General features: G+C 51.3%; 1 protein-coding gene across 6 annotated transcripts in view; it reads left to right on the top strand.

Annotated features, from left to right (window-relative positions):
- The window catches only part of NOD2 (nucleotide binding oligomerization domain containing 2), a 35736-nt gene that overhangs the window by 1463 nt on the left and 16621 nt on the right, over positions 1–17652 (top strand). For 2 of the 6 annotated variants that reach the window (XR_012375748.1, XM_025852330.2), the window contains exons 2-4: positions 4966–5432; positions 12202–12307; positions 14833–16648. Coding sequence is in view for 5 of the 6 variants with exons in the window: in XM_025852330.2 (XP_025708115.1) it covers positions 4974–5432; positions 12202–12307; positions 14833–16648 (2381 nt within the window). In the remaining variant the exon portion in view is untranslated. Of the gene's footprint in view, positions 1–3939; positions 4072–4965; positions 5433–12201; positions 12308–14358; positions 14598–14832; positions 16649–17652 lie in introns of those variants that run through there. The other 4 variants (XM_025852331.2, XM_025852333.2, XM_025852334.2 and 1 more) reach the window with 4 other exon arrangements.

Below are 17652 nucleotides of genomic sequence, written 5' to 3'. Positions count from 1 at the left end.
ATTAAGAATTCCTCATATCAGTGAGGTCTTATGATACATGTCTTTCTCTGATTGACTTATTTCACTCAGCCTAACACCCTCCAGTTCCATCCACGTCCTTGCAAATGGCAAGATCTCATTCCTTCTGATGGCTGCATAATATTCCATTGTGTATAGATACCACCTCTTCTTTATCCATTCATCTGTCGATGGACATCTCGGCTCTTTCCACAGTTTGGCTATTGTGGACATTGCTGCTATAAACATTGGGGTGGAGGGGACCCCTGTTTAGCCCACCCACCTCCCACCTGGTGCATCATCCCTAGTGATGATGACTTATGGTGTGCCTGTTCATTGTCCTGCAGCTCTCATTACATTGAACTAAAATCGATGGCTTGCAGATTTCCACCGCTCCATTCCACTTCTGCCTCCTGGAGCCATGCAGAGTCAACTCATTCTTTTATTCATTCAAGTGATCTTTATTGATACACTGGGTGAGACCCTGGGCTATAGCAATAAAAAAAAAATCGGACAAAACTCCTTGCCTTAATGGAGTTCGTATTCTAGAAAGGAGTAGGACCGCGGTCAAGTGCGTACATGATCGGTCAGGCAGTGAGAAGTGCTATGGAGAAAAACAAAGCAGGCAAGGGGGGTGAGGGCTGGGCTTGGGTATTGCAGTTTTATAAAGCATAGTCAGGGAGGGCCTCTCCGAGGTGGTGACACCTGAACAAAGCCTTGAAGGAGGTGAAGGGTGAGCTATGTGACTATCCGAGGGGAAGGACAGTGTACCCGTGGAAGGAAGAGCACAGAGCATGTGCAAAGGCCCTCAGGCAGAGGCATGCCTGGTGGGAGCAGGTCCAGCTTGTTCCAGGAACAAGGAGGAGGTCTGAGTGGCTGGAGCAGGGTGGGTGAGGAGCCCTTGGGGGGGTTAGTAGGAGATGAGTGCGGAGAGGTAAGGGGTGGGGAAGTGGGGGTCCCTTGCCTGGGGCCTTGAAGGCCACTTTGGTTTTTACTGGGAGTGCAGTGAGAGCCACTGGAGGACTTTGAAGAGAAGAGTCACCTGCTCTGACTCAGGAGTTAGCAGACTAAGACTGTAGGGAGGTGAGGGCAGAAGGTGGCGGGGGGCGGGGAGCAGTGACAGGACCACTGTTGTCATTCTGGGGAGAGACCCCGGGGGGCAGAGAGGCCATGGGAAAATATCCGATTTTCCGATTTGGGGTAGTGTTTGAAGGTAGGGTCAGGAGGGTTTGGATGTGAGAGAAAGGTGGAGTCAGGGATGACTCGAAGGTTTTTGGCCTGAGAGTCCGGAAGCTTGGAGCTGCCATCTCCTGAAGTGGGAGCTGTTTAGGGGGAAGAGCCAGAGTGCTGGTTTGTGCTTGTTATGCTTGAGTTGCTCATTAGGCGTCCACTGGGAAGATGCCCAGTGCGGGGCTTGTGGGGGCTTTGGAGCTGGAAATAAAATTTGGGGCTGGCATTTAGAGCTGTAAGAGCAGATGAGCTCACTTAGGGAGAGAGTGGTACGGAGGAGAGAGACCCAACCCGGGAGCTCTGGGGCTCCCAGCATCAGGAGCCAGCCCAGGAGACAGAAGGAACGGCCAGTGGGCTGGGAGCAGAAGTCAGAGTTGGGGTCAAGGGGGTGCTGCAAAGGAAAGGGAGAGCCATTCTGATTGACGCCTTTGGCCAAGCGAGCTGGTCCAGGGCTGAGAACCCAGCGGAGACGAGAACAGTCTGGGGGGCCCAGGAGGATGCGCCTGGAAGACAGCATTACAGACAACAGATAGGAGTCCTGCTGTGAAGGGGGTCAGAGAATTGGGGTTCGCGCTGTCTGAGGAAGAGAGGGCTCTACTCTCCTGATGGAGACACTATAGTCTGGGTGCTGGTGGGAAACGGTGCCCCAGAGAGAAGCTCAGGGAAGGGGGTGGAACAGAAGAGGGGCCGCAGGAGGGGCAGGGATGGGTCCAGTGCCCCCGGGGAAGGCTTGGCCCCAGCTGAGTCAGGACACTTGAGAAACCAAGCTTCCCTGGGCCTTCCTCCCTCTCTTGCCTGCAGGGGCCCAATGGGCTGAGATTTCAGCCCTTAAGCCAATCAGCTGGCTCAGAGCTTCAGAGAAAGGTCTCAGGAAGGAAGGAGGTGTCAGGGCTTCTGCCTGGGCCTGGGCTTTAGGAGTAAGGGAGGGCCCACGTGCGTTGTCCCTTCCCCTTGACTCTGTTTCATGCCTCTTTCTTGGCCTGGGCCTCACCTTCCTCAAGGAAAGACTGGTCAGGACTCCAAAGTTGTAGTAAGTCAAGAAAAGAAAAGGCAGTGGAGATAGACTGATTTAGTTAGACTGAAGAGGGGAAGTCTGAACAGGGGATTACGGGGGCCAGAAACAGGATTTTTAGGGACAATTTTCATGAAATAGGGGATGATTGGTCATCTGTTTTCTCTCACTCCCAATTGAAGCTAAAGCAGGAGAAACTTAAGTTAGACATGATGAAGAACTTCCTGAGCTGGTTATTTGAGGACTGCAGCAAGGCCAGGTCCTCCCCCTGCCTGTTTCCAGTAAGAAAGGACAATGTCTGCTCAGAGACAAGGGTCTGACCAAATGGGTCCTTGGGGATTCTTCCTGCTCTGAGGTTTCTGGAAGGAAGCCAGGGAAGAGTTGGGACTTTCCAGCTGCTGATGGGGGGACAGGGCATCAACCGTTAGGGCTCAGGCCTGCCTCTCCTTCCTGATGTCCACAGATCCTTGATGTTACTAGTTGGGTGTGTGTGGCTCAAGCATTTGTCAGCTGCTCCAGACTTGGTGTGTTTGGGAAGGGCCCCTGCTTACTCCCAGCTTGTCCCCTTGGGGGTGAGCACAACTGTGGGTCTCTCAGTGCAGGTCATGGTGGATGCCCAGGGCTTTACACCAGAACTGATGAGAATTACCTAGTTCTGCACAGTGGCTTGGCCACCTCTGCTTCCAGACCATCCTTTCGGGATTTCCGGGGGAGGTGGGCTCTGTAGGTGAATCTAGACCTGGCACCACTCAGCCTTTGCCTTCCTGCTCAAGGCCGTGCCTGCTCCACCAAGCCTAGTAATCTTTGTAGGGGGAGAGTGTGGTCTAGGTTCTCCCGATGCAGACGAGCGGGCAGCTCTCCGTCCTCAGGCATCCTCCGGATAAGAGGAGCAGGTGTTGCCTGGTCTCATGTTAACCTTGCAACATCTTTAATTCCTGGCTGCACACATGCCCTCCAGGCATGGGGTCAGAGAGAGAGAGAGTGCCCACCCCATGCTTGGGCTCTTCCCAGAGGGAGGGGCGGGTGGTTCTTTCCCCCAGGTCCTGGACAGGGGTGGCAGTGGGGCTGGGCTTTCCACAGCCGAGAGCCACGCCAGGGCCAAGCCCGGAGCTTTTCCTACCTGTCCTGTTCTCTCCTCTCACCCTTCCCATGTCTACCCTCCTGACTCCTCTGCCTGGCAGTGGGCACAGGGTGGAGGCCTGCTTGGCGAGAGAGAACTGCCCTAGAGCAATCTCTGCACGGGGCATGCCCTCCCGAGCTGCCAGACATGCAGGCAACCTTGCCGTACCTTTGTCTCCTCACCCGGCCAGCCCAAGGCTTCCATCCCGAGTGCTAGCAACAGTCTGAGTTGGAGACGTCTCCTTTTACTTCCCTTGGGTGGCATGAGGGCAGGCACAGAATGTTCCAGACCCTCCCCTTCCTCGGTGCATTTTTGATTCATGAGCATTCCCACCGTGCCTCTCCGAGGCCCAGCGCTGTGCCACGCTTAGGGATGCCAGGATGAGTAAGATCCAGGCTTCTACTCGGGCCAAGAAGGGGGAAAGACACATAAACAGGAGAGATGCAAAATCTCCAAGTGCCTTGGCGTCTGCTCCCTTGAGGATCTCAGAATGTCCCTGTTTTGTAAAAAGAAGGAAGAGTTCCTCTCCTTTTTCCCTTTTGCTTTCACTTTCTCTGGGCACTGTAGCCATCCGTGTCCCTGGTGACAGTCGCGGAATGGCTCCCGCTGAGAGATTTTCTCTGCTGCTTGGGGACCCTCCCGGGGCCTGAAACTCAGAGAAATCACTTCCTCTCAAATTCCCAGAGCCCAGAGTCTGAAGGCTGAGCCCAGAGTAAGCCCCCGACAGAGACGACAGCATTTAATGTGTGGTGGCGAGGGAGTGGGAGGGAAGGGAGGGCCTGGGGGCAGTTGGGAAGGAGGCGGTGACAATTGGGGTCCGTGCTCCCCTAAGCTTTGAAATGACTCAGTGTGCGCGCTGATTTTTGCTTCACCTGGGCTGAGTTCTTTATAGCAATGTTCTGGTCTGCCCTCTGGGGTCGCAGCAGGTTACCCTAGCAGGCATGGGTTCAGGGGCACCCCTGTGGCGGAACCCAAATATGGGGGAATTAAGGGCGTGCATTCTGGAATCACACTGCTTGGGTTCAAACCCCAGCTCCACCTCACCTGACGGGGAACCCTTGTACAAGTCACTTGGCCTCTCTGTACCTCGGTTTCTTCATCTGTAGAATGGGGCTGATCATAGCAGCTACTTCAGAGTGCTTGGGAGGGTTGAATGAATTCCCATGCGGAAGCGCTTAGGCTGACTGGCAGCACTCTGCGTGTGCTTAGTAAATATCAGCTGTTACTGGAGAGAGCGCAGCCGTCAGCCTGAATCCACCCAGCAGGGAGGAGCCCTCTCATAAGGTCCCAAAGAGAGTTAATTTCCAAATCCCTTGGGAGTCATTGCTCGACTATCAGCTCAAGACTTACTAAGCCTTCTTAAGCCAGGGATGAAGTGCAGAGGTGGAAACCAGGAGCCTTGATTGAACTCTCTGTGGGACCTCAAGCCAATTTCTTGCCTTCTCTGGGCCTCGGTCTGTACATCTGTACAAGGGGGAGCTTGGATTGGGTAATGCCCTAGTAGGTCCGTGGCCTCCTAGGATTGGGGTGGGGCTGACTTGCTCCTCCCCCTCCCACTGCCCCCTGCCTGCTTTCAGAGGAGTCTTGACCTTACTTTCCTCCCCAGGTTATGAAATGTGCACGCAGGAGGCCTTCCAGGCTCAGAGGAGTCAGCTGGTGGGGCTGTTGGTCTCAGGGTCCCTGGAGGGCTTCGAGAGCATCCTGGACTGGCTCCTTTCCTGGGAAGTCCTCTCCTGGGAAGACTACGAGGGACTCAGCCTCCTGGGCCAGCCCCTCTCGCACTTGGCCAGGCGCCTCCTGGACACTGTCCGAAATAAGGGCGCATGGGGCTGTGAACAGCTCGTCGCGGCCATCCGCGAGGCCCAGACCGACTGCCAGGCCCCAGAGCTTTCCGGTTGCTGGGATCCCCACTCGCCCCACCCAGCCCGTGACCTGCAGAGTCACCGGCCAGCCATTGTCAGGAGACTCTACAGCCATGTGGAGGGTGTGCTGGATCTGGCGTGGGAGCACGGTTTCATCAGCCGGTATGAATGTGATGAAATCAGGTTGCCCATCTTCACATCCTCCCAGCGGGTAAGGCACTTCTGTCTTGGGTAATCGGAATTCCCCGGGAAAAGGGTGCTTAGTCACCAGGACGGATTTGTCTTTGGGGAGTCAGCCCCGTGGGGAGACAAAGGTGCTGGCCTTTCCCCTAACAAAGTCACCAGGCAGGTAAAAGTCGTTCAGGGCCTGTTCTCTGTGATGCCGGGACTTCTCTGTGGAAACTCTCCCTCCTTGATCTCCCCTGTTTCTTCTCCTCGTCTGTGAAACGTCAGTAAGGTTCTTGGGAAAAGTCGGTGAGTTGATTCATGTAACCCTTCGAACAGTGTCTTAGCGCATCGTAACCACTCGTTAACATTCCCATTGGCCGCCATTAGTTGTGTTATTGGTGATCTTCTGTACCTGGACGCTTTTTGGCTGTCTTAAATTAATAGCTCAACATCATCAAAATTCATTAAGTTGTCTTTGTATTTCATAATTAATTATTACATTGTATTTAATAGATACTTTAACATTTAATTACTAATTGTTAATAATTAGCACACTATGGACCGCTTGTTGTTCACATGTCTACGTTGGATTTCTGATACGAACTTGCAATGGCTCGTAGACATTCAGAGTTGGGGCGTAACTCCCTCTGAAAACGCATTCCATTAGACCCGAAAAGTGTCTGTTGGGTAGTTTTGAAACTCCTTATTCATTTTACCCCAAACAGCGACCCTCTGGGCTCTTGTGATACAGACGGAGCCATCACTGATATCCCCCTTTATATATTGGAGAACTGATGCCCAGAACAGTAGTTTGATGGCATGAAAGTGCCATGTTGGACCTGGTACCTTGACTTGCTTATTCATTGTTCATTCATTCATTCATTTATTCAGCCAGAATCTATTTATTTTTTTAAAGATTTATTTATTTATTTGAGAGAGAGAGAGAGAGAGAGAGAGAGAGAGAGCACAAGTGGGGGAAGGGCAGAAGGAGAGGGAAAAGCAGGCTCCCTGCTGAGCAGACCAGGACGCTGAGATCATGACCTGAGCCCAAGGTAGACGCTTAGCTGACGGAGCCACCCAGGCGCCCCGTTGGCCAGAATCTATTTAGATGCTTACTGTGTACTGGGCTCTTAAAACTTCTTGTGCTCAGTAAATGGGCGTTCGATAAATACTTGTTGATGAAACACCTCAGTTATTGAATGAATGAATGAATGAATGAATGAATTGGAATTAAATGGCAGTGTTAGGTCGGGCCAAACTGGGGGATTTTCTAGTCTTTATTTTCTATTAAAAAAAAGGTCTGGTGATTAGGGGAGTCTAGGTTGAGACTTATGGGATAAACCAGTGCATCCTTAAGGCTGTTTTAAAGCTGGCTCAAGGTGGCTGCATATTTACAGAGCACGCGTGGTGTGGGCCTCTCCTGTTACTCACTAGTGCACGTGAAACCTACAATTCTACCCTGAGGACCAGCTCCTTGAGTCTGCCCCTGTGGGGATTATAGAAAACACGTTCGTTGTTGCACCTACCCTGGTGTCTTTGTGATCTGTTGTGGAGATCGAATCAGCCCATATGGGAAGTGAAAGGATTGTGTCTCGTCATCTTTGATCAAGTGTTCAACAGTGTGGTAGTGTGGTCCAGCCTGGATGCTCCGAGCAGTTTAGAGAAGGCAGCCTTGGGCCTAGAGGAGACAGGGCATGCATAGCGGAGGTATTTGGATTGATGAAAAAAGAAAGTAGGGTAACTCATAGGCCAAAGAAGAAATCATAATGGAAATCAGAAAATAATTCAGAACCAAACAGTAATGAGAATCTGACTTATAAAAATTTATGGGGTACAGCTAGAGCGGAACATAGAGGGAAATGTATAACCTTAAATGCTAATACTAGGAAAGAAGAAAGCCTGCATTTTAATGAGCTAAGACTACATCTTAAGAAAAGGCCAGGTGGACAGCAAAAGCACCCATCACTGGGACTGTGCAGAGCACGTGGCCGACAAGACCTCTGAGGGTCGTAGGAGTTTCCCGAGGGACTGGGCAGCCTGAGGTTTAAGTTTTTGGAATCCAGCTCTCTCTGAGCCTTCTTTGAGGTCTGGCATCCTATGGTTCTCTAACTTGGTGGCTTGCCTTCAGTGGCTGAATTTCTGATTCAGTGTGCGTGGTACTTGTGGTATGTCCAACCAACATATCCCCCCACTCCAGGACTGCCTTGTTTACTCTTGTAAACTGACCTTGTAATTTCCTATAAAGAGGCAGTTGTCATGGATTGCAGGTTGGGCACCGAAAAATGCTGTGGAATGAAACAAAATGCAAGTTGAAGAACTAGATCCCTAAAAGACCCACTGCTACTATTTACTGAGTGAGTGCCTACCTCGTGCCAGGCACGGTCCGTAGCCCTTGACGGTGGTGATCTCTAAGCCACACTACAACCTTCTCAGGGTGTCGTGTTGGCTCTACTGTTTCTTAACAGTGAAGAAACTGCCCAGACCACCCATCTGGGAAGTAGCCCAGCTAGGGTTCGAATCCAGGCCTGATTGTCCCCAGAGGGAATGATCTTCTCTTTCTGACCTGAAATGTGGGGCTTCGTGCGGTGACCTCGCACAGTCGGGTATAACATTGTTAGCAGACCCGAGGCTATAAAGCCAGCTCTCCATCTGACTCATGCACCTGCTAAGGTTGCTAGGGCCAGAGTGTCAGACTGAAATGCTTGACTCTTTTATGAAATTAACTCCAACACCTTTAACTTGGGAAATGTAGCATGCCTGCAGAAAAGTGTATAATTTCACATGTTGTGGTATAAACACGTTCCCATCGCCCACATGAAGACAGAATGCTACTACTACTTTCCTCTGTTGCTACCCCTAGCCTGACTTTTGTGTGAAGTCATTTCTTTGCTTTTCTTCATAGTTTTAACACCTTATGCAATAATTCTCCAAACAATGTGTTTTGTTTTGAAAAAGTTCTAGCAAGCACAAGCACAGTGGTGTCAGGGAAGGGTAGTCCTGCCTCTCCTTCTTGGAGGCAGTCTCCCAGGAGCACGGAAGCTGAACAGGGCCTCAGGGACTTGGTCTTGGCTTTACCATTTGGAGGCTTTCTAAGGGCTCCTGCTGGGAAGTCAGTGGGCAAGGTCATTGAGTGAGGCCCGAGAAACAGAGCATTCACTACAGCTGGAGGATCTGGTAGAGTAGGTCTGAGTCAGAGCCGGATGTCCGGGAATAGTCAGAGGAAGTGGGCTGCTCCATATGCTCAGTTGCAAGCTTGTCCAAGGCTCCCTCAGCTCCCAGGAATAGGGCCAGGCCAAACACTTCTGCGGGGTGAAATGGGTGTCCTCCGCTGACCCAGGCCACAAGGTGGAGAGAAAGAATGATATTAGCCTGTGGTGCAGACAAACCAAGTATAGATAAGGATTAGGGCCAGGCCTGCCTGCACATCTAGGAAATAATTGCCCTGGTCCTGTGTGACTCGAGTCACCTTGCTCCAATCTGCCTCAACTGGTGGCCCTCTACTTATGGTAGAGCCATCATCCTGAGATTTCCCTTGATAGTCCTCTTATGTTGGTTTTCCTCTACCCGAGTAATCTGTCTTCCTTTTCCTTGGTTTGTTCTATTCTGGGAGATCATATCGCCCCCACACCTGTAAAATGAGTATATGGGAGTTAAATTTTAACCTCTTATATAGCTACAAGTTTCCTCATATTTGGTCAAAATTTGGCTGGGTATAAAATTCTGGGTTGGTCATCATTTTCCTTCAGAATTTTGAGATTATTACTCCCTTATCTGCTCTGTTCCAGAAAAGAATTGCTAGAATTCCAAAACTCTTTTATAACTCTTTCTGGAAGTGTGTGGAATTTTCTTTTGGCCTGCTAACATTGTGAAATGTCACAATGATGTGCCTTCGTGTTTTTCCATTGTGCTGGGCACTCAAGGGGTGCTTTGAACCTGAAAACTCAGATTCTTTTATGTCCTGGAAGATTTTCTTGATTACTTTATTGATGATTTCTTTCTCTTTTTTCTTCTCTCTCTTTATGGAACTACTCTTTGAATTTTAGGACTTCTAGACTGATCTCCTAATTTTCTTCTCTTTCTTGTCCATTTTCTATCTCTGTGTCCTTTTTTATCACTTCCTTTATAATATCTTCCACTTAATCTTTAAACCCTTGTGCCCTTGTGTTTTTCATTTTTGTGATTACTTTTAATTTCCAAGAGCTATTTTAAAATGTTTCTTATTATAGCATCCTGTTCTTGTTTTATGGATGCAATTTCTTGTCTCACTTAGGGACCATAATGATACAGTGGTTTTTTTGTTTTGTTTTGTTTTGTTTTGTTTTGTTTTTGGTGGAGGGCAGATTTTTTTTCCCACCCTGCGTTACCTTTTTATCCCACAAGTTGCTTTCCCCTTCCCTACTTATTCGGCCTCGATCTCCCATATGAGATGCTTTCTTTGGGCATGTGGTGATCCTTAGTTGACCGCTCATGACTGAAATAGACTCCCTGAATCGAACTCTGGAAACTCAGAGCCTACAGGTGAAACTTGTCTGCCTCAACTTTCACTGTAGACATTTTGGGAAGTGATGGCACTTGTATCTTTAGACCTTTCCTCCTAGGTTGGTCAAGTTACCAGCCTGGAGGTAAAGGTCTGACTTCCAGAGTTGTGGGAACCCAGTGAGTAAGAGGGCTGGGTGGTGATAGTGGTGGGGAGAGGTCTCTGCGTTCAGCACTCATTTTGCCCATGGTCATTTAAACCTGCTTTTGGGGCATGATGCCCTCCTCCTTTAATGTGCCTGGTGCCTCCCAGTCCAGGGACCCTGCTTTAGCCTTTCTGGAATAAATATAAATCTCCACACTTTGCCATGGCAGGGCAGGAACAGTTGTTGTTGGCTTGGAGTGGGTCAGGGGAACCAGAGATCTGTTTTATAAACCACGTTGACTCAACCCTCCTTACTCTAATCATTTCCTTTGATTCTGGAGGTACCTGATACTCTTAATTCCAGAGATCTTTATAGAGTCCGAAATGCACATTGTGTGGTTTTCAACCCACTGTTGGCTTAGGATCTGGCTTTCTGGGCTCTTCTAAGTCTATTACTATTCACTCCTTTGGCAAGTCCTTGAATGCATGCTCTGTGCCAGGCACTCTTCTAGGTGAGGATACAGCAGTGAGCAAAACAGACAAAAATCCTTGTCCTGGAGATGCTCATGTTCCAGTGCAGGGAGATGGATAATAAGCAAAAGGAAGCAAATGACAGGGCATGTTGGAAGGTGATGGATGTGCTATAGAAAATAGCAGAGTGGGTCTGGGGGTTGAAAGTTACAGGGGGTGGAGGTAGTGATTGCAATCTTAAATAGAGTGGTCAGGGAGTTCTCAAGAAGGTGATATTTGAGCAAAGGCTTGAAGGAGGTGAAGGAAGGGGTCATGTGGACAGCTGGAGAAAGGGCATTCCAGGCAGAGAGGACAGCCCCCAGGAAAGGCCCAGAGGTGGGAGCATTCTTGTTGTTGCCAGAAAACCCGAGGCTAGTGTTCTGAGCAGAATGAGCAGGGGGAAGATCAATAAGAGGTGAAGTGAGAGAAGTTAAGCAGGATCCTGAGGGTCACAGACAGCACTTTGGTCTGTTTGGAGCCTTGTAGGTTACTGTTGAACTTGGGCTTTTACTCTGAGAAAATGAGGGAAGTGCTGGGACATGTGTAACAGGAGAGGTATGATCTGACTTTTATTTTTAAAGAATGACACTCTGCCTGCGATGTTGAGAATCGATTCTGGGAACAGGGACAGAAGCAGGGACACCAGTTAGGCAGTCTTTGCTGTTTTCCAGGTGAACAATGATGGCATCTTGGACGGTGGCATAGAGGAGGGGACAAGAAGGGACAGGGCTCTCTAGCTGTGCATCCAGTGGGGTAGACACTGGCCACATGTGGCTATCGAGTGCTTGAAATGTGGCCGGTCTGCAGTGGCATTCTGTTCCGGAGAATGAATGTAAAATATCTCAGTAATTTTTTATATTGATTACATGTTGAAGTGGTGATATTCCGGCTATATCGGGCTAAATAAAATATACGACTGAAATGGATTTCATTTATTTTTACTTTAAAAAAATATGGCTACTGGAAGACTCAACATTACAAATACGTCTCGCATTTGTGTCTACCCTCTGGGCAGCAAGCATTATACTTCTATTGTGCTGTTCTGGATATGCAGTCAAGCCAACAGGGTTTGTTGGTGGATCGCAGAGGAGAAGTTTCCAGGGTGATTCTAGAAGTTTGGGGCTAAGCAACTGGAAGGGTAGAGTTGACATGAGCTGGAAGGAGGAAGGCTGCAGGTTTGGGGGCTGGTGTAGACGAGGAGTTTAGTTGTGGATATGTTAAGTCAGAGGTGTTTAGGGGACATGGCGGGCAGACAGTTTTGGGTGTGTGTGTCCAAGGTTCAGGGGAGCAGTTCAGGTTGGAGATGAAAATGTGGGGGTCGTGCTCAGTGATGGTATTCCAAGCCTCGGGGCTCCATGGAATCACCTGTCTTCCAAATGATTTCTCGCTTCCTTAGTTGTTTTTCCTATCCTTGCAGGTTTATGGATTTATGTCTTTTTCTCCTTTTTAAGTGATTCCCTCTTCTAGTGAGAACCAGATCAGGTGCGTGTATTCAAGTGTTCGCTTCACCACGCAGCACCTAGTGATGTCTTCTTCAAACTCCTCTTGCTTTGGGTGTTTTTCTGGCCTCTTATTGTGGTGGAAGGGAGATACCTAAGAAACTGTAGTGACCGGTAGAAACCTTCCCATACTGTCTCCATCTGCCTTTCTGGAAAGATACTGACTTTTGCTCTCCCCATAGGCAAGGAGGCTCCTCGATCTTGCCACAGTGAAGGCGAATGGGTTGGCTGCCTTCCTTCTACGTCATGTTCAGGAATTGCCAGTCCCGTTGGCCCTGCCTTTCGAAGGTATATACTTATAAGTTCTTCTCGGTTCATCAGAAAGGGAAAGAAAGGCCGTACGGATTCCTGGTTAAGGGCAGAACTCCAGAGCAAGACCTGTCCTAAGTTAGAATTCCACTAACTGGCCCTGTGGTCCTCCCTACGGCTCAGTTTCCTGATTTCAAGGATAACACCACCACCACTGACTCACTGGGCTATTGGGAGGGTTGAGAGGCTTACCACGTGTAATATGAGGGTTAGCTTTTGTTACTTCCCAAGCTGCACCGTGTTAACTGGAGCCTACTGCGCCCTGAAGCGAAGACAGGTCTTCCTCACCAGCCAAACTCTTATTATTTGTCCCGAAAGGGATACCCTTTTGAGATAGGGTTGTTACCTCTTGATTTCTGCAATTTAACTACTCACTGTGAGAAACTCTGGGACCAAATGGGTTTAGATAACGTGGTAGCTCTCTCGTTGCATATGGCCACCAACCCAACCCAGGGACGGGAGGGGCTCGGATCCCACAGTTGGCACGTAGTAGGCATCCTTGCAAAGGTGCTTTATTTACCATATCTGTCCTTTGCAGCAACCTTGAGAAATCCGTGTCATTTTTTCCACTTTACGGATGTGAAAACTGGGGCAAGGAGGGCGGGGGTTGAGGTGAGGAGGATGTGTCTGGTTTTAAACCGTCTCCACCGCTGCTTCCCCTTTTCTTGGGAGGTGAGATCATCAGTTGTAAAGAGAGGGCGTGAGCCTCGCATGTCTTGTTCCCCCACCACCATAGGGATTGCTCATTGGCAGTGAGGGCCCCTGACCTGTGGGTGGTGCTAGCAGATAGATTTACCACCCTGGGCTCTACCCTCGGGGCAGGGAGCATGCCTGCGGGAGGGATGGCTAGAAGCTGGTGCTTGGCACCTCGGTGGGCACCATCTCCCTGAGAACAGGGCACAGACATCAGTGTCCAACAGGGGCTGCTCATCACAGAGCACGGTGCCCGGGTTGGGCCTCGGTTAATGTCTGCTGTTGATACCATCAAGCCCAGCTGACTTTCATGCATTGTAACTCTGTGACATGGGGTCATGTTCCCCAGGGTGACCAATCCAAAATGGACAAATGACCTGTGTTTGTTTTTCAAATGAGAGCTCCCTGTTTTTCTGGAGAATTTTATATTGGTGGGTCGTGTCCGGAAAACCTGCATTAGAACTGAGGGAATTAGAAAGGCAGGTGTCTATTTTATGGTATCTATGTTCAGTGCTCCTGGTATATCCAGATTTAAGAACAATGTTGATTATCAGCTCTGGGAACAGAAGACGGGACACAAACACGGGGCAACTGCTTTGGATGCCAAGTATGCTCTGTGAGAATTACTTGTTAGCTTTTGAGTTGAGAACAAGGGGGCTGGTCTTTGGTTGGGAGCAGCGAAGTCATGATGCCCCAGTGTCCCCCCACCCTGGGGGCTCTGGACTACCACTTCCCCATTCCCTGAAAGAGGAACTAACCCCTGATACGGAAAGTAGTTTGCTCACATTGGTTATTAGGATGGTAAAGGAAAAGCTGCTGCCTTGTGGACACACCCTATGTGGAAGAGGGTTGCTGAGGGTTATGTGAAGAGCATGGGGAAGTGAATCTTGACCAAGAACTCTTGTCCAAGTGCTTGACCTGGGCACCCCGCTGCCCCTGAGACCAAAGGGTGCTAGGTCCACCTGGATCACCCAGGATATGTCCCTATCTCTTTAATCACATTTACCTAGTCCCTTTTTTTGTAAGTAAGGTGACATATTCACAGATCCTGAGGGTTACTGTTATGCCTACCAAACCCATCAGTATCATGATAATAAATACCATCCTTCAAGAGTTTACCATGTGTCAGACAGTCCTCTAAGGTTTATCTTATCTCATTTCCTCCTGTAACAATCCTTCAAGGTGTGGATTGTCCCTGATTTGGGGAGATAAGTATACCGGGGCGGGAAAGGTTGAGTGGTTTGCGCAAGCTAATGATGGAGCCGACATTCAAACCCAGGCGTATCGGACTTCAGAAACTGGGCTGCCAGGCTCTTACACCTTGTGTTTTTCTTTAGAAAGACACAGCCGAGATTGAGTGGTGAAGAGGCTTCTCGAAGGCCATCTAACCAATGTGGTGGGACAGGCATTGGAATGCAGGTCTTCTGATCCCAGCCCAGTGCTCCTTCTAATCTATAGCTCTTCCTGATGTCAGTAGTAATAATACCACTAGTTAATAACTTTTGAGCTCTGTGTGGGATGCTGAATGAAGCACTTGACATGAATTATCTTAATTGCTCCATGTAAACCCTATAAGGTAGGGACCACCATTTTCCCACTTCCCAAGTTGGGGGGGGGGGTGGAATTCCCAGGCTTAGGAAAGTTACGTGACTGTCGTCAAAGCCCACAGCTTGAAAGTGGAGAAGCCAGGGCTGGCACGTGCTGGCTCTTCTTTCCATGCATAACATCACATTCCCCCACGCAGCCCCCTCTCTGTCAGATGCCATCCACCCCACCGTCCTACCTCATTCGCCTCTTCTTCGGTCTTCCAGATGCCGCATGTAAGAAGTACATGTCCAAGCTGAGGACCACGATATCTGCTCAGTCTCGCTTCCTGAGCACCTATGATGGGGCAGAGAATCTTTGCCTGGAGGAAATATACACAGAGAATGTTCTGGAGATCCGGACAGAGGTGGGCCTGGCCGGACCCCCGCAGAAGAGCCCTGTGACCCTGGGCCTGGAGGATCTCTTCAGCACCCATGGCCACCTCAATGAAGATGCAGACGCCGTGCTGGTGGTGGGCGAGGCGGGCAGTGGCAAGAGCACGCTGCTACAGCGGATGCACCTGCTGTGGGCTGCAGGGCGCGACTTCCAGGAATTTCTCTTCGTCTTCCCGTTCAGCTGCCGGCAGCTGCAGTGTGTGGTCAAGCCTCTGTCTGTGCAGATGCTGCTCTTTGAACACTGCTGTTGGCCTGACCTTGGCCAACAGGACGTCTTCCAGTTCCTCCTTGACCACCCCAACCGTGTCCTCTTAACCTTCGATGGCTTTGACGAGTTCAGGTTCAGGTTCTCGGATCGCGAGCGTCACTGCTCTCCCACTGACCCCACCTCTGTCCAGAATCTGCTGTTCAACCTTCTGCAGGGCAACCTGCTAAAGAATGCCCGCAAGTTGCTGACCAGCCGTCCCGATGCGGTGTCCGCATTCCTCAGGAAGTACCTGCGCTTGGAACTCCACCTCAAGGGCTTCTCAGAGGAGGGCATCGAGCTGTACCTGAGGAAGCGCCACCGTGAGCCGGGGGTGGCCGACCGCCTCATCCGCCTGCTCAAAGGGACCTCGGCTCTGCATGGTTTGTGCCACCTTCCTGTTGTCTCGTGGATGGTGTCCAAATGCCACCAGGAACTGTTGTTGCATGGCGGGGGGTCCCCAAAGACCACCACGGATCTGTACCTGCTGATCCTGCAGCATTTTCTGCTGCATGCCTCCTCAGCAGACTTGGTGCCCCACGGTCTGGGATCCGGCCTGCTTCGAGGCAGGCTCCCCACCCTCCTGCGCCTGGGCTGGCTGGCTGTCTGGGGCCTGGGCAAGTGCTGCTACGTATTCTCAGCCAAGCAGCTCCAGGCAGCACACATCGACAGGGAGGACATTTCTCTTGGCTTCCTGGTGCACGCCAAGAGTGTTGTGCCGGGGGGCGCTGCCACCCTGGAATTCCTGCACATCACCTTCCAGTGTTTTTTTGCAGCCTTGTACCTCGTGCTCAGCGCTGACCTGTCACCGTCCTTGCTCAGACAGCTCTTCAATTGTCACCGGCCGCGCGGCTCGCTGCTGGCCCGGCTGCTGCCCCCCATGTGCGTGCCGCGCTCAGAGGGCCAGGAGGGCAGCACGGCCGCTTTGCTGTGGGAGGCTGAGCCGCATAACCTCCGGATCACAGCAGCCTTCCTGGCGGGGCTGCTGTCCCGGGAGCACGGAGGCCTGCTGGCCGAGGGCCAGGTGTCTGAAAAGGCCCTGCTCCAGCTCCAGGCCTGCGCCCGCAAATGTCTGTCCCACAGCCTCCATGAGCACTTCCACTCCATCCCCCAGGCCGTGCCGGGGGAGGCCAAGAGCATGCATGCCATGCCCGGGTTCATGTGGCTCATCCGGAGCCTGTACGAGATGCAGGAGGAGCGGCTGGCCCGGCAGGCCGTGCGGGGGCTCAAGGTCGGGCACCTGAAGCTGACGTTTTGCGGCGTGGGCCCTGCAGAGTGTGCCGCCCTGGCGTTTGTGCTGCGGCACCTCCGGTGGCCTGTGGCCCTGCAGCTGGACCACAACTCTGTAGGGGACCTTGGTGTGGAACAGCTACTGCCTTGCCTGGATGTCTGCAAGGCTCTGTAGTGAGTGTTGCTGGGTGACGCAGGCTGGGTGTGGCGCGAATGCCAGCACTTGGGTGCCCTGTGGGAGCTGGGTGCTGGGGGGGGGGGGGGGGGCGGGGGGCGGCCGCCTCCCTCCCCCCCCACCTCTTCGGAGCAACCCCAGCCCCGCCCCTTCCCCGGTAGGGAGCCTTAGTTTTGTGGTGACGATGACAGCCATGCGTATGGAGTGTCCCGCGTGTCAGGCGCTGTGTTACACACTTCCGGCGATTAATTCCTTTCATCTTGGTGAACACCCGGGGCTGTCTCCCCGTTATCCCCCGTTTGAGGCCCAGAGAAGCAGAGTCACTGGTCTGGCGGGACACAGGAGATGGCAGAGCTGGGTTGAACAGATCACATCTTTCCTGTGACAAGTCCTTGCTCTCCACAAGCAGCCTGCCCGTGGATAGGTTTCGGGGCTCCACGAGAACCTTGAAGTGACACGCAAAGTTTTGTGTCATGTGTGTATGTTATTAGGAACCACCCACAATTTAGAGGTGACTTAGGCCCCATGAGAGATTTTAAAATCCCAATGAGATGCGAATTTCAGGATCCAAGAGCTGGAAAGTGGCTGCAGAGTTGCACCGCACGCCCCCCACTTTTTTTTTTTTTTAAGATTTTATTTTTTCTTTGAAGAGAGGAGAGAGGGAGGGAGAGAACGGGAGCCGGGGGGGGGTAGTGGGAGAGGGAGAAGCAGGCTTCCCGCTGAGCAGGGAGCCCGATGTGGGACTCGATCCCAGGACCCTGGGGTCATGACCTGAGCCGAAGGCAGATGCTTAACGACTGAGTCACCCAGGTGCCCTGCCCCTGCCCTTTTATCCTCTGTGCAGTGCGGCACCCACATGAGGGTGTGCTGTCACCTGTACTGCTTCCCGACCCCCATCTGGAGGTGTGAGGTTTCCTTCCCCCTTTGGAACGTCTGTTCCCGCACCCGCAGGGCCTCTCTCCACGTCTAGGGCCAGGTGAGAGCAGAGGGCATGGCCAGGTCT

Source organism: Callorhinus ursinus, unplaced genomic scaffold (assembly GCF_003265705.2).
Source record: "Callorhinus ursinus isolate GAN/ISIS: 27379988/994484 unplaced genomic scaffold, GSC_fseal_2.0 scaffold56, whole genome shotgun sequence".
Classification (NCBI taxonomy): Eukaryota; Metazoa; Chordata; class Mammalia; order Carnivora; family Otariidae; genus Callorhinus; species Callorhinus ursinus.
The sequence above is the reverse complement of the archived record's forward strand: the minus strand, read 5'-3'. Positions and strand labels throughout refer to the sequence as shown.